Source organism: Hylobates moloch, unplaced genomic scaffold (genome assembly GCF_009828535.3).
Source record: "Hylobates moloch isolate HMO894 unplaced genomic scaffold, HMol_V3 SCAFFOLD_9, whole genome shotgun sequence".
Taxonomy (NCBI): Eukaryota; Metazoa; Chordata; class Mammalia; order Primates; family Hylobatidae; genus Hylobates; species Hylobates moloch.
Window position 1 is genome coordinate 41,349,028 of NW_026652284.1, and position 14,719 is coordinate 41,363,746.

The 14,719-nt window shown below is 39.6% G+C and overlaps 1 protein-coding gene across 1 annotated transcript in view; it reads left to right on the forward strand.

Moving 5' to 3' along the window:
- NSMAF (neutral sphingomyelinase activation associated factor) overlaps positions 1-14,719 on the forward strand; it is an 82,655-nt gene that overhangs the window by 11,466 nt on the left and 56,470 nt on the right. The window contains 1 exon segment of the mRNA XM_058444655.1: positions 7,780-7,869. Within this exon segment, the coding sequence (XP_058300638.1) occupies positions 7,780-7,869 (90 nt within the window).

Sequence of the window (14,719 nt, forward strand, 5' to 3'; positions counted from 1 at the left end):
AAATTAGCCGGGCGTGGTGGCGGGCGCCTGTAGTCCCAGCTACTCGGAGAGGCTGAGGCAGGAGAATGGCGTGAACCCGGGAGGCGGAGCTTGCAGTGAGCCGAGATTGCGCCACTGCACTCCAGCCTGGGCGACACAGCGAGACTCCGTCTCAAAAAAAAAAAAAAAAGGTTAAAGCCCCAAATGAGTGGAACCTTTGAAAAATGGTACAGATTAAAAAAATAAAAGCAAAAAAACTTCTAAAGTTGCCTTTGGAACTAGGAATTACTGGGCTGCTGCCTAGGCCTAGCCTGGTACTAGGTGTAACATTGATTTATGACAGAGAAACCTCTTATTTTGTACTCCATTAATAATACTAACCTTCAGACTGAAAGAGATAGGATGAACTTTTGCAAGATGGGTGAAGATGCGAAGGGTACCCACATGCTTATGTCTCCTGGTGCAAAATCCTGGGAGAGTTTGAGTGTAGAACCACAGAATTATTTCAATGATCCAGGAACTTTGAAAAGTGCTGAAAGAACATGTGTGCACAAATAGGTTTAATGCAAATTCTAGATCAACAGATTATTTATAAAGCACTAGAAGAGGAAGTTGTCACCAGCATGAACGTCATGCTGCTAATCTCGTCTCTTTTGACAGCGTTCTGACTATGTTTAAAGTCTGGTCAAATGCAGGAAAGTCAGGAAAAGGCAGTAGATTTAATTAATCTGAACTTTGGCAAAGGAGAAGGTTTGCTTTGGTGAAGACTTCATAGCACAACTGAGAAAGGGGAAATTAGTTTAGGTGGAATAATGTTTGAATGACTCTCTTCAGAGATTGTTGTTTGTGTTAGTCTATTTTTATGTTGCTATAAAGAAATATGTGAGACTCGGTAATTCAAGAGAGGTTTAATTGGCTCACAGTTCTGCAGGCTGTACAAGAAAGAAGGATGGCACTGGCATGTGCTTGGCTTCTGGTGAAGCCTCAGGGAGCTTTTACTCATGGTGGAAGGTGAAATGGGAGCAGGTACATCACATGGCAAGAGAGGGAGCAAGAGAGAGGAGGAGGAGGCTCCGGACTCTTTTAAACAACCAGTTGTCATGTGAACTAACTTAGCATGAACTCACCTATTACCAAGGGGATGGTGCTGAGGCATTCATGAGCGATCTGCCCCCATGATCCAGTCACCTCCCACTGGACCCTACTTTCAACATTGGTAATTCCATATTAACATGAGATTTGGAGGGGACAGACATCCGAACTATATCATTCTGCCCCTGGCCCCCTAAATCTCATGTTCTTCTTACATTGGAAAGTACAATCATTTCTTCCCAATAGTCCCCCAAAGTCTTAACTTATTTCAACATCAAGTCCAAAGTCCTAAGTCTCATCTTACACCTATTTCTTTCCACCTATGAGCCTGTAAAATCAAAATATTTGACCTACTTTCAAGATACAGTGGTGGTACAGGTATTGGGTAAACATTCCTATTCTTTTTTCTTTTTCTTTTTCTTTTTTTTTTGAGACGGAGTCTTGCTCTGTTGCCCAGACTAGAGTGCAGTGGCACAATCTCGGCTCACTGCCAGCTCCGCCTCCAACATTCCCATTCAAAAGGGAGAAATCTGCCAAAAGAAAGGGGCAGTAGGCCCCATTGAAGTCTGAAACCCAGTAGGGCAGTCATTAAATCTTAAAACTCCAAAATAATCTCCTGTGACTCCTTGTCCCACACCCAGGGCCAGCGGTGTAACAAGTGGGCTCTTAAGGCCTTAGACAGCTCTGCCTCTGTGGCTTTGAAGGGTGCAGCCCACTTGGCTGCTGTCACAGGTTGGAGATGAGTGTCAGCAGCTTTTCCATGCTGAGGTTGCAAGTTGCTGATGGCTCTACCATTGTTGAGTCTAGAGGGCGGGTGGCCCCCTTCCCCTGGCTCCACTTGGTGGGGACTCTGGGGGCTCCAGCCCACTTCTCGCCTTCACACTGCTGTCATTAGAGGTTCTCTATATGGGCTCCATCCTTGCATCAGGCTTCTGCCTGGGATCCCAGGCCTTTTCACACATCCTCCGAAATCTAGGGGGAAGCTGCCAAGACTCCTTCTTGCTTGCATTCCGTGCACCTGCACACCTAACACCACAGGGAAACTTCCAAGGCTAATGTCTTGCACCCTTTAGAGCAGCAGCATGAGCTGGACTTGTGGCCCTTTGAGCCATGGCTGGAGGTGGAACAGTGGGTCTGCAGGGAGCAGTGTCCCTAGGCTGTGTGGGGCAGTGGGAACCTGGGCTTGGCCCCCTAAGCCCTTGTTTCCTCTTCTAGGCCCTCTGTGATGGTAGGGATATCCTGAAAACTTCTGAAATGCCTTTGAGGCCTTTTCCCCGTTGTTTTGGATATTAGCCCTTGGCAACCTTTTAGTCATGCTCATCTCTAGCATGCAATTACTCCATAGCTTACTCCATAGCCAGCTTGAATTCCTCTCCTGAAAATGCTTTTTCCTTCTCTGCCACATGGCCGGGCTACAAATTTCCCAGTTTTATGTTCTGCTTTCCTTTTAAATGTAATTTCCAACTTTAAGACATTTATTTGTTCCTGTATCTGATTGTTGGCTTTTAGAAGCAGCCAGACCAGTTCTGAAACACTTTGCTGCGTAGAAATTTCTTCCGCCACATACCCTACCTAAGTCCTTAACTCTTAAGTTCAACCTTCCACAGATCCCTAGGAACATGGACACAAATATAGCCAAGTTCTTTGCTAGTTTGTAACAAGGGCGACCTTTTTTGCTTCAGTTCCCATTCGTTTCCTCATTTCCATCTGATACCATGTCAGCCTGACCTTCACTGTCCATATTCCTATCTGCATTTTGGTCACAACCATTTAACCAGTCTCTGAGAAGTTTCAAACTTTCCCTTGTCTTCCTGTTCTCTTCCGAGTCCCCTAAACTCTTCCAACCTCTGCCTGTTACCCTGTTCCAAAGCTGCTTCCATGTCTTTACGTATATCCATAATAAAATGCCCTACTCCCTGGTTTTATGTCTTAGTCTGTTTTTGTTTTGCTATAAAGAAATACCTGAGGCTGGGTAATTTACAATGGAAAGAGGCTTAATTGGCTCATGGTTCTGCAGGCTGTACAGGAAGCAAGGCATCGACATCTGCTTGGTTTCTGGTAAGCCTCAGGGAGCTTTTACTTATGGCAGAAAATGAAGTGGGAGCAGATGTATCCCATGGCAAGAGACAGAGCAAGAGAGAGAAGGGGAAGGTCCCAGACCCCTTTAAACAACCAGAGCTTGAGTGAACAGATTGTGAACTCATTTATCACCAAGGGGATGGTGCTGAGTCATGAGGGATCTACCCCCATGATCCAATCACCTCCTACCAGGCCTCCACCTCCAACATTGGGAATCACATTTCAACATGAGATATGGAGGGGACAGAACATCCAAACTATATCACCATCCAATGTATTACTGGGGGGATGTTTCCAATGGTGGGTAGTAGGACTGCGATCTTGCCTTGTCTATAGCAGTTTTCCTAATTTCTTCCTTATTTCAGAAATCATTTTCAGAAGCCTCTTAAAAATCGCCTGTTTAATTAAATCAACTCTCTAGTAGGGGCACTGTAGTCTAGCTTCATACAAGGCTGGTGTTGGGATATTGAGAGTAGAGGTAGCAAATACACAGCACTCCTGTGCTTTCCTTTGCCTCTGCACACATCACGAAAGTGTCATGGCATCACAGCACTTCCTCCCAATGAGCTTGGGTTACACTTCTTATCACAGTGAAGCCTCTTAGAGAAAGCATTGACTAGCAAAACCTTCTGGATCCACTGTAAATACTGTTCATCAGCTGAGTGTTGAATAATTGTTGAGTGGAATGCAAGGTTACTCCAGCTATTTTAAGTTCTGGTTAAGTGTTGTACAGTAGGCTTTAAAATTTAGGTGACATGAGAAAACATCTTTTTAGGAATGTTGAGTTGCTCAATGAGGAAACTTCTCTAAAGAGAATGAAACCACACCTCTGTAAAGGAGGATTAAACTAGGAATATGTTGGGGCAGGGCTAAGAGTCTTTTAAAGAAATAATTTACAGTCAGATACAATACCAAAGGATGAGACCATCCAATTACAAAATGGTGATTTTAATTTTTTTTTTTAAAGCATGGACTCTTTTACTCCGTAAAATGTAGTTTGAAAATCATTGTTCTAAAAATCATGAAACTTAATTATAATAATTTTTACATAGAAAAATTTTAAAGTGGGTGAACAACACTTTAGTAAAAAGAAAACATAGACTCAGAAAAGTTTCTTAATCCTTTTACTTCAAACAATATGATTTGGTTATATCCCTTCACTGTGTGTTTTACATTTCTTGCAAAATATGCATGTTGATAAATTAAGGAGGCTATAATTAATTCAGTTACCAAAATGATGACTTCAGTTCTAAAATAGTTGATATATTTTAATAATTATATGGAAGAGTTGTCTCTGAAGGCTACTTGTGCTTCATAGAAATAAAATTATGCCATTGTTTTATTGAAGAATACTTAACTCTATTCTTCCCTCTCTATAAGAGGAGTGAGGAGAGTAGGAAAGAGAAGGAAGGATGTGTAACTCCAATTCTGTCTTGTGACTATATTGAAATTCAGATTAAGTATTGATAGTGTGCATTTTGTTTTGCACTCTGGCAATTTAGCCTGTAATTGATTCTTATCCTTGGATTTAAATAAGGAGGACAGGTCAATAAAAGTTACAGATTAGGATGGTAAAACTGGTTTCTGCTATCATTTTTAATTTTTTGAGTTACTTTTCTTTTGGTTTAGATGATGATGATGATGATGATGATGATTATTTTGAGACAGAGTCTCGCTCTTGTTGCCCAGGCTGGAGTGCAGTGGCGTGATCTTGGCTCACTGCAACCTCTGCTTCCCGGGTTCAAGCAATTCTCCTGCCTCAGCCTCCTGAGTAGCTGGGATTATAGGCGCCCGCCACCACGCCCAGCTAATTTTTGTACTTTTAGTAGAGAGGTGGTTTCACCATGTTGACCAGGCTGGTCTCGAACTCCTGACCTCAGGCAAACCGCCCGCCTCGGCCTCCCGAAGTGCTGGGATTACAGGTATGAGCCACTGCTCCCGGCCTGTTTTTTTTTTTTTAATGAGCATCTCTTCTGGTGTCATGAATATAACTTCTTCTTTGTAGGGACATTAATTATAGCCTTTTGACCTTTTCTTCTGTTCTCTGCATTGTGTTTAGTCCTTCAAGTTGCATTCTTCCTACTTGCTTTGGCTTTGTTCTTTCATCCTAGAGGCTGTGTGATCTTGGGCTGTTCATTCATATTTAAATGTGAAGCATGTAATTGTGTGTCACTGGGAATGGGCTATTTCAGTTGAGTTTCACTGTGGGATGATGTTGTAGAGACCTGGCTTTTTCTCTGAGGCTATTTAGTTTTTTCCAAAACTAATGTACCAGACTCCTGCCTGGAGTTATAAATGAATGAAGCTGGAAACCACAATTCTCAGCAAACTAGTGTTCATCTGTTTCATGTTTTGCATAGTCATCCTCTTTTCACACTATAGTCCTGCTCTCCACCGTGCCTGATACCTAGTGTGGAGCCTCTTGTTCCACTTTTTTTTTTTTTTAATAGAAGAACCACATGCCAGAGTGCAGTATGGTTAACTCATCAGGAAAAGAATTGGGGGCCACTGCCCTCATTCACTTTTAACCACCCCTCATGCTTTACAAACCCTGTCCTCTTGGTACCTGATACTGCAATTTCTTTTTTTCTTTAATTATACTTTAAGTTCTGGGGTACATGTGCAGAACGTGCAGGTTTGTTACATAGGTATACACGTGCCATGGTGGTTTGCTGCACCCATCAACCCATCAACCCATCAACCCATCATCTACATTAGGTATTTCTCCTAATGCTATCCCTCCCCTGGCTCCCCACCCCGCCAACAGGTCCCTGTGTGTGATGTTCCCCTCCCTGTGTCCATGTGTTCTCATTGTTCAACTCCCACTTATGAGTGAGAACATGTGGTGCTTGGTGTTCTGTTCTTGTGTTAGTTTGCTGAGAATGATGGTTTCCAGTTTCATCCATGTCCCTGCAAAGGGCATGAATTCATCCTTTTTTACGGCTGCATAGTATTCCATGGTGTACATGTGCCACATTTTCTTTATCCAGTCTATCATTGATGGGCATTTGGGTTGGTTCCAAGTCTTTGCTATTGTGAACAGTGCCGCATTAAATATACGTGTGCATGTGTCTTTGTAGCAGAATGATTTATAATCCTTTGGGTATATACTCAGCAATGGGATTGCTGGATCAAATAGTATTTCTAGTTCTAGATCCTTGAGGAATTGCCACACTGTCTTCCACAATGGTTGAACTAATTTACACTCCCACCAACAGTGTAAAAGCATTCCTATTTCTCCACATCCTCTCCAGCACCTGATCCTGCAATTTCTGAACTTTTTGGAAGTCCATTGACTTGAACTGGTTTTCTCCTGAGTGGTGCCTTCTCTGGAGGCATCTGAAATTCTGATTTCTGAGCACTGCTTATTCCCCCAGTCTGCTTTCCATTTCTCACAGATTTGTTCATGTCTCTTCTCTGCTTTCATATCTCTCCAATTTGCTTTAGCCTGTGGGTTTTACCATTTAAAAATAGTTTTATTCACATTGTAGTGGTGTTTCAAGAGGCAGTGAAATAAACATATGTGTAATCTGCCATGTTTAATGTAAATTTCCTCCTCCAACACACTGGAACTTAAGGCCCATCTCAAGGCCCACACTTTTCATGAAAGCTTTTGCCTGTAACTCATTGATGTTTCCTGGTCCTTATCACAAAACAAAACAAAAAAATGCCTGTTTTCACTTCTTTGTCATGTATTTGTTGCTGTAGCCATACAACAAAATTAATAATTTTTCTTAATGACTTCTCTTGTTTTTAAAAGTTTAAATCACTTTCAACTTTAAAAAGAACTATATTTCAATCCCATTCAGTTTGGTTTACTCATTTTACTTATTAAACACCCATTGTGTAGACAGCATGGGCTGGTTATCACAGGGGAATATCTAAAGATCTGTTGGCTGGGCCGGTGGCTCATGCCTGTAATCCCAGCACTTTGGGAGGCTGAGGTGGGTGGATCACCTGAGGTTGGGACTTCGAGACCAGCCTGACCAACATGGAGAAACCCTGTCTCTACTAAAAATACAAAATTAGCTGTAGTCCCAGCTACTTGGGAGGCTGAGGCAGGAGAATTACTTGAAACCGGGAGGTGGAGGTTACTTGAGCTGAGATTGCGCCATTGCACTCCAGACTGGGCAACAAGAGTGAAACTCCATCAGAAAAAAAAAAAAAAATGTGTCTCCTAGAAGCATGTGTTCTTGTAGGAGTAACTCAGATAACCATGAGACAGATGTTGGGGGCAGAGAGGTATGACAGGGAAGAGGTGGGGAAGCCTAGCATTGTTCAGTCAGGGGAAACAAATGCCCAAAATTCCCTAAGTAGGAAAGCGCTGAGCTTTGTTCAGATAAGGGTAAGTTTAACTTCACAAAATTCAAGGTTTCTGTAAAAGAGTAGTACATCCACCTGGTGAGTGATTTTATTTTTGACATAGCAGTTATTTGGACACAAGGCAGGCCCAGCTATGTACTTCCTGCCACTGGGTAGAGAGGACTGCCTGGCATGATATACATGCTTCATAAGTGTTTGTTAAATTCATGAATTGAAAAGCTTTTTGGGATCAGACGTTTTAAATATATTGCCTTCTTATACTTACTAAAAAATAAACTGAAAGTTGTTTTTTCCCCCCAAATCCAGATTTTCCTTGCTGCTGCTTAACTTGGAGGAGTACTACTTTGAACAGCATAGAGCCAATCACATTTTGCACAAGGGCAGTCACCATGAAAGGTAAGGAAGCTTCGGTATCTCCTTGGACAAACAAACCTTTCTGATATCTGAACTTTTAAAGTTAAATGTGTGATCATGTAGGTGTTAACTAAAGAAAAAATTAGGCTTTAAAAAAATTAAAGTAAATTTTATTTAGACTTTTATTGAGGATTATAACCTAGGAGAGTCTTTTGGAGGGTTTTTGCTATGTTTATTATTTTATCTCCCATGAAGTTTTTTTCATCTTTTCTCTTATTAGGGAAGTAATGAGAAGAGTGTATTTAAAAGTTGTAATTGTAACTTGAAACCTTTTTCAAAGCTAAAAAGCATTTGTTCCATTTCTGGGGTTGTAGATATCTTAAGCTTGATAGGACTCCAATCCATGCCATCAGTTTTTTGTTGCATCCCTCTTGTAGTTATGCAGTATCCTCTGCTCTCAATTATTTGGGTGACAGTGTTATAAAGTAATGATTATAAGCCACAGAGTGGTATAAAATTAGCACTTTCAAAATGAATAATGCGATTTGAACTAGAAGCAAGATCTGATTTCTCAGTATCTTAATAACTATTACTCACTACTATAAAAACAGATTGTTTCTTTGACTTTACCTTTTGAAAGCTATGTACAAAAGCGTGTAATGAAGCTTCTTGTTTGCTTAAAATGGCAACTTAGAATTAACTAAGATGAATATTGTTCCAGCCAAAATGTATCTGCTAATGATTTCCTTTTGGGAGGTTACTTAACAACTGTAAGCCATAACTTAGGAAATTCTTTGACAGTAGATAAATCTGTTTATTATTCTTCAGGTTTTATCCTTAAAGGATCGAAAACGTGGTATTTGTTTAAATACAAGCTAAAGTAAAAATCACTTGGTTTTTTTGTTTAGTATCTTATGACATATCTATTTTCTTGGCATTCAATCAAATTAGACAATTATTCATCCCTGAACACAGCACCTTGCTTTCTTATCTCTGGAATTTTGCTCATATTCTTTTCCCTAATTCCATATCTTTTTTCCTTCCAACATTCTTCTATCGTATATCATCTATAATGCCTTGCTTAAAATTAAATGTACTTGTTTATTATTAAAATATAACTACAGGTAGCAAACTGAAACCTGTTTTTATAATTTTAAAGTAACTATTAGGGCAAAATGGTACAGCCCCATGTAGGTGTATTTGGTAATATCTGGTAAGATGACTTGTGCATTAACCTATTGATCTATCAGTGCTACTTCTAGGATACAATTTCAAAGAGACACTGGCAATTATATAAATAGACATATACACAAGGTTATTTATTATAGCACTACTTGTACTAGCAAAAGACTAGGAACAATCCTACAGGAGACTGACTGAACTGACTGATAAGGAATGGCCACATGATGGAGTACTATGCAGGTTCAACAAGGAATGAAGTTTTTTGTAATGCTGTGAAGTGATCTCTACATGTATTAAGTGTAAAAAGCAAGGGACAGGATACTGTGTGACGTAAGCTACTTTTTTCAGAAGGGGGCAGATTTATCATTATGTTTTTAAAAATTGGAGGCATAAACTAAAAGCTAGTGGAGATGGTTATCTACACAGAAGAGGGGAAGGATCAGGAGAACAATATAGAGATGGAATGAGGACTTCTCCAAATGCACCTTATTTTATAACTTCCATTTTGGAACCATATAAATATTTTATAGATTTTTACTACACTTTATCTTAGCTAAGAGGCTGAGAGGCCATGTTTTGCAGATTTTTAATATAGAATTAAATTTAAAAAGAAACAATGAGGCCAGGTGTGGTGGCGCATGCCTGTAATCCCAGTACTTTGGGAGGCCGAGGCTGGTGGATCACTTGAGGCTAGGAGTTGGAGACCAGCCTGGCCAACATGGTGAAACCTCGTCTCTGCCAGAAATACAAAAATTAGCCAGGTGTGGTGGTGCACCCTTGTAATCCCAGCTACTTGGGAGACTGAGGCAGGAGAATTGCTTGAACTTGAGAGGCGGAGGTTGCAGTGAGCCGAGATCACGCCACTGCACTCCAGCCTGGGTGACAAAGCAAGACTCTGTCTCAAAAATAAATCGATAAATAAATAAAAATAAAAAAGAAACAGTAAACCCTAAAAATCAAAGAGAAAATGAAACAGTTCAGGTGTGGTGGTTCATACTCGTAATCCCAGCACTTTAGTAAGCCAAGGCAGTACCATCTCTTGTGGCCAGGAGTTTGAGACCAGCCTGGTCAACATAACGAAACTCTGTTTCTATTTATTACAATTACATATTAAAAAAAGAAAAGGCAAGAAACAAATGAATTTAATTATAAAGTTGGAGTTAGCCACAGAAAATTATTTTAATCAACTTTACAATATAATAATTTGACTGTGTGTCTCTGGTAAGATGAAAAAGAATTGCAAAGAAGTTGAAAAAGAATGTAAAGTAATTGTAAACTTTCCAGTTGCAATATTGTTGTTAATAGTATACTATTAGTATTATTATTTTGAAACTATTTTATACACGCATGTACATGTATTTATATAATTGGATAAAACAATTGAATAAGTATGGCCAAGACTCAGATTTTCCAGTATAAAAGAAAAGAGACATACATGTAATATTAAAGAAATAAAGCCTTTCTCATGCACTTTCCTCCTTTTTTCCAGCTTTATTGAGATATAATTGATTAAAAAAATTGTATATATTTAGGGTATACAATGTGATGTTTTGATATACATACACATTGTGAAATAATGACCACAATCAAGCTAATTATCATACCCATCACCTCACAGTTACCTTCTTTTGTGTGTGTGGGAGTAAGAACATATAAGATCTACTCTCTGAGCCAATTTCAAGTGTATGATACAGTATGGACTGTAGTCAGTAGCTCTACATTAAATCTGCAGAACTTATCCTGGATAATGGAAAACTTGTGCACTTTGCCCAGCATCTCCCCATTTCTTCCACCCCCTTTAATTTTGTGAAGTTTAATTTATTCTTGCCTGAACAAAGCTCTGAGCTTTCCCACCCAAATAATTTTCGTAAGTTCCATTCTAGTCTCTAATTTGAATTCAACTCTTTTAGATTCTACATGAAATCATGTAGTATTTGTCCTTCTGTGGCTGGTTTATTTTACTTAGCATAATGTCCCCAAGTCCATCCACATGGCCACAAGTAACAGGATTTCCTTCTTTTTTGAGGCTGAATAATATTCCATTGTGTGTATGTATGTATGTCTGTTTTTATATTCATATATATCATATTTTCTTTATTCATTCATCTATCAATGGACACTTAGATTGATCCCAAATCTTGGCTACTGTAAATAATACTGTAATGAACATGGGAGTACAGATACATCTTCAACATACTGACTCCATTTGCTTTGGATGTATTCCCAGAAGTGGGATTGCTGGATAGTATGGTAGTTCTATTTTTAGTTTTTTGAGGAACCTCTGTACTGTTTTCTTTAATGGCTAAACCAATTCACATTCCCACCAGCAGTATATAAGGGTTCTCTTTTCTCCACGCTCTTGCCAACAACTGTTATCTTTTGTTTTTTGATAATAGCCATCCTAACAGGTGTGAGGCAATAGCTCAATGTGGTTTTGATTTGCTTTTCTCTGATGACTAAGGCTGCTGAGGATCTTTTCATATGCTTGTTGGCCATTGATATGTCTTCTTCTTCTTCTTCTTTTTTTTTTTTATTGAGATGGAGCCTCACTCTGTCACCCAGGCTGGAGTGCAGTGGCATGATCTCTGCTCACTGCAACCTCCGCCTCCCGGGTTCAAGCAATTCTCCTGCCTTAGCCTCCCAAGTAGTTGGGTGTACAGGCACGTGCCACCACTTCTGGCTAATGTCTTTGTATTTTTAGTAGAGACGGGGTTTCACCATGTTAGCCAGGATGGTCTCGATCTCCTGACCTTGTGAACCACCCGCCTCGGCCTCCCAAAGTGCTGGGATTACAGGCTTGAGCCACCGTGCCCAGCCATTTGTATGTCTTCTTTTGAGATATGTCTATTCAGGTCCTTTGCCTGTCTTTTAATAGGCTATTTGTTTTCTTATTTATCGAGTTGTTCGAGTTTTTTATGTATTTTGGATATTAGCCGCTTATCAGAAGTATGGTTTTCAACTGTTTTTTCCCATTCCATAGATTGTCTTTTGACTTTGTTAATTATTTTTCTTGCTGTACAGAAGCTTTTTGCTTTATGTAATCCCATTTGTCTATTTTTGCTTACATTGCCTGTGCTTTTGGAGTCGTATCCAAAATATTGCCCAGACCAATGTCGAGAAGCTTTTCCGTATTTTTTCTTTCAGCAGTTTTACAATTTCAGGACTTACATTTAAGTCTTCAGTTCATTTCAAGTACATTTTTATGTATGGGATGAGGTAAGGGTTCACTTTTATTTTTTTCCATGGGGATATCTAGTTTTCCCAACACCATTTATTAAATATACTATCCTTTCTTCATTGTGTGTTTTTGGCACCTTTGTGGATGATTCGTTGACTGCATATATGTGGATGTATTTCTGGTTTCTCTATTGTGTTCCATTGGTCTGTATGGTTGTATCATGCTGTTTTGATTAATGTAGCTTTGTAGTATATTTTGAAACCAGGTAGTTTGATGCCACCAGTTTTGATCTTGTTCAAGATTAGTCTGGACCAGGCATGGTGGCTCACACCTGTAACCCCAGCTACTCAGGAGGCTGAGGAAGGAGGATCACTTGAGGCCAGGAGTTGGAGACCAGCCTGAGCAACCTAGCAAGACCCCATCTCTAAAAAAAACTAAAAATTAGCTGGGCATGGTGGTGCACATGGAGTCACAGCTACTCAGAAAGCTGAAGCAGGAGGATTGATTGAGCCCAGTTTGAGGCTGCAGTGAACTATAATCATGCTATTGACTCTAGCCTGGGTGACATAGTGAGATCCCATTTCTTAAAATGAAACAAAACAGATTGCTTTGGGTGTTTTGTTTATTTTGTGGTTCAATATCAATGTTAGGTTTTTTTTTTTCTGTTTCTGTTAAAAATGCCATTGGGATTTTAATAGGGTTTGCTTTTAATTTGTAGATTGCTTTGGAAAATATGTACATTTTAGCAGTGTTAATTCTTCCAGTCTGTGAACACCAGATATCTTTCTATTTATTTGTGTCTACTTCAGTTTCATCAGTGTTTTGTAGTTTTCAGTGTACAGACTTTTTATCTCCTTGGTTAAATTTATTCCTAAGTGTTTTATTTTTCCTTTGGTGCTTTTATAAATTGAATTGTTTCTATAATTTCTTTTTTGGATAGATCATTGTTAGCATATAGAAATGCAACACTGATTTTTGTATATAGATTTTGTATTCTTCAGTTTTACTGAACTTGTTTATTGGTTTGAATGGTTTTTTTGGTAGAATCCTTAGGGTTTTTATCTATATATATAATCACGTTATTTGCTAACAGAGACAGTTTAACTTTTCCAATTTGGATGCTTTTTCTTTCTTTTACTTGCCAAATTGCTCTGGCTAGAATTTCCAGTACTGTGTTGAACAGTAGTGGTAAGAATGGGCACCTTTGTGTTGCTTTTCTCTTTAAATGACAGTATTTCTGACCTCTATCTTTTGAAAAGGCCTAGAAATAACTCAGTAGCAATTAGCACCAAGAATCTGGTCTCTTAATACAACTTCCCACTGAAAGGATGGGGGTTCTTTGGAGAAATGGCTGATTCTAAGTCAGAGGCAGGAAATGTGTGAGATGGACCTGGGACATCCTGTCATACTGGCAAGTAAGGAAGATATCAAAGGCTACTGTAAATGAATTAAAAGGACGCAGGGGCAAGTAGAAGATGCTAAATTGGGTCAAAAATGGGACAATGTAAGCATCAAAAAAGAATAACCTCTGCAGTGGATTGAAATGTTTCATAAATGTTAAAGTTCATGAGTATGTAATTTTATAAATATGTGTGTGTGTGTGTATAATCTTAATCAGTTACCCTCAAAGGATAGGAAGACAATTAACTGATTTTTGTGACACTTGATAAATAAAGGTAAAGAATCAAGCATTTTTGTTATTTTCCTTGTATAAATTGTACTTCAGGGTAGCCAAATTGCTGATAAGTAAAGTTGTTCTTTGTTGTCAAATTCTAGCTCATAGCGTAGAAGGAATGAAAAAATTTCAATGCCTAATGAAAGAATGGATTCACAGCAGGGCTTGGCAAACTACAGCCCTTGGGGCATATCTGAGCTGCCACTTGTTCTTGTAAAGTTTTACTGGAACACAGCCATTCCCGTTTGTGTACATACTGTGTGTGGCTGCTTTCCTTAAAACAGCAAAGTTGAATGGTTGTGACCGAGACCATATGGCCCACAAAGCAAAAATATTTACTATCTGGCTCTTTACAGAAAGTTTACCAGCCCTTGATCTAGATAGTAATTTTCAATGGCTGCTAAAACCTTTAGGTGAGAGAAGCTGCTGGGAAATTTTGTAATGGATATATGGAGATTGACGTCACCTGATCCTTCCGGTGCCTCTGGATGCGAAGGCAGTACCTGTGCACTACCTCTGAAAGTATTCTTGTCAGAAGATCTTATAAATAATTTAGAAGCAATTCATAGGTTGGAAGAATAGCACAGAGATGCATTCAGCCAAATTCATAATGTGGGAAAATTATTTTAGATTAAGAGATGTAAAAGACATGTCAGGCCGGGCGCGGTGGCTCACGCTTGTAATCCCAGCACTTTGGGAGGCCGAGGCGGGCGGATCACGAGGTCAGGAGATCGAGACCACGGCGAAACCCCGTCTCTACTAAAAACACAAAAAATTAGCCAGGCGTGGTGGCGGGCGCCTGTAGTCCCAGCTACTCGGAGAGGCTGAGGCAGGAGAATGGCGTGAACCCGGGAGGC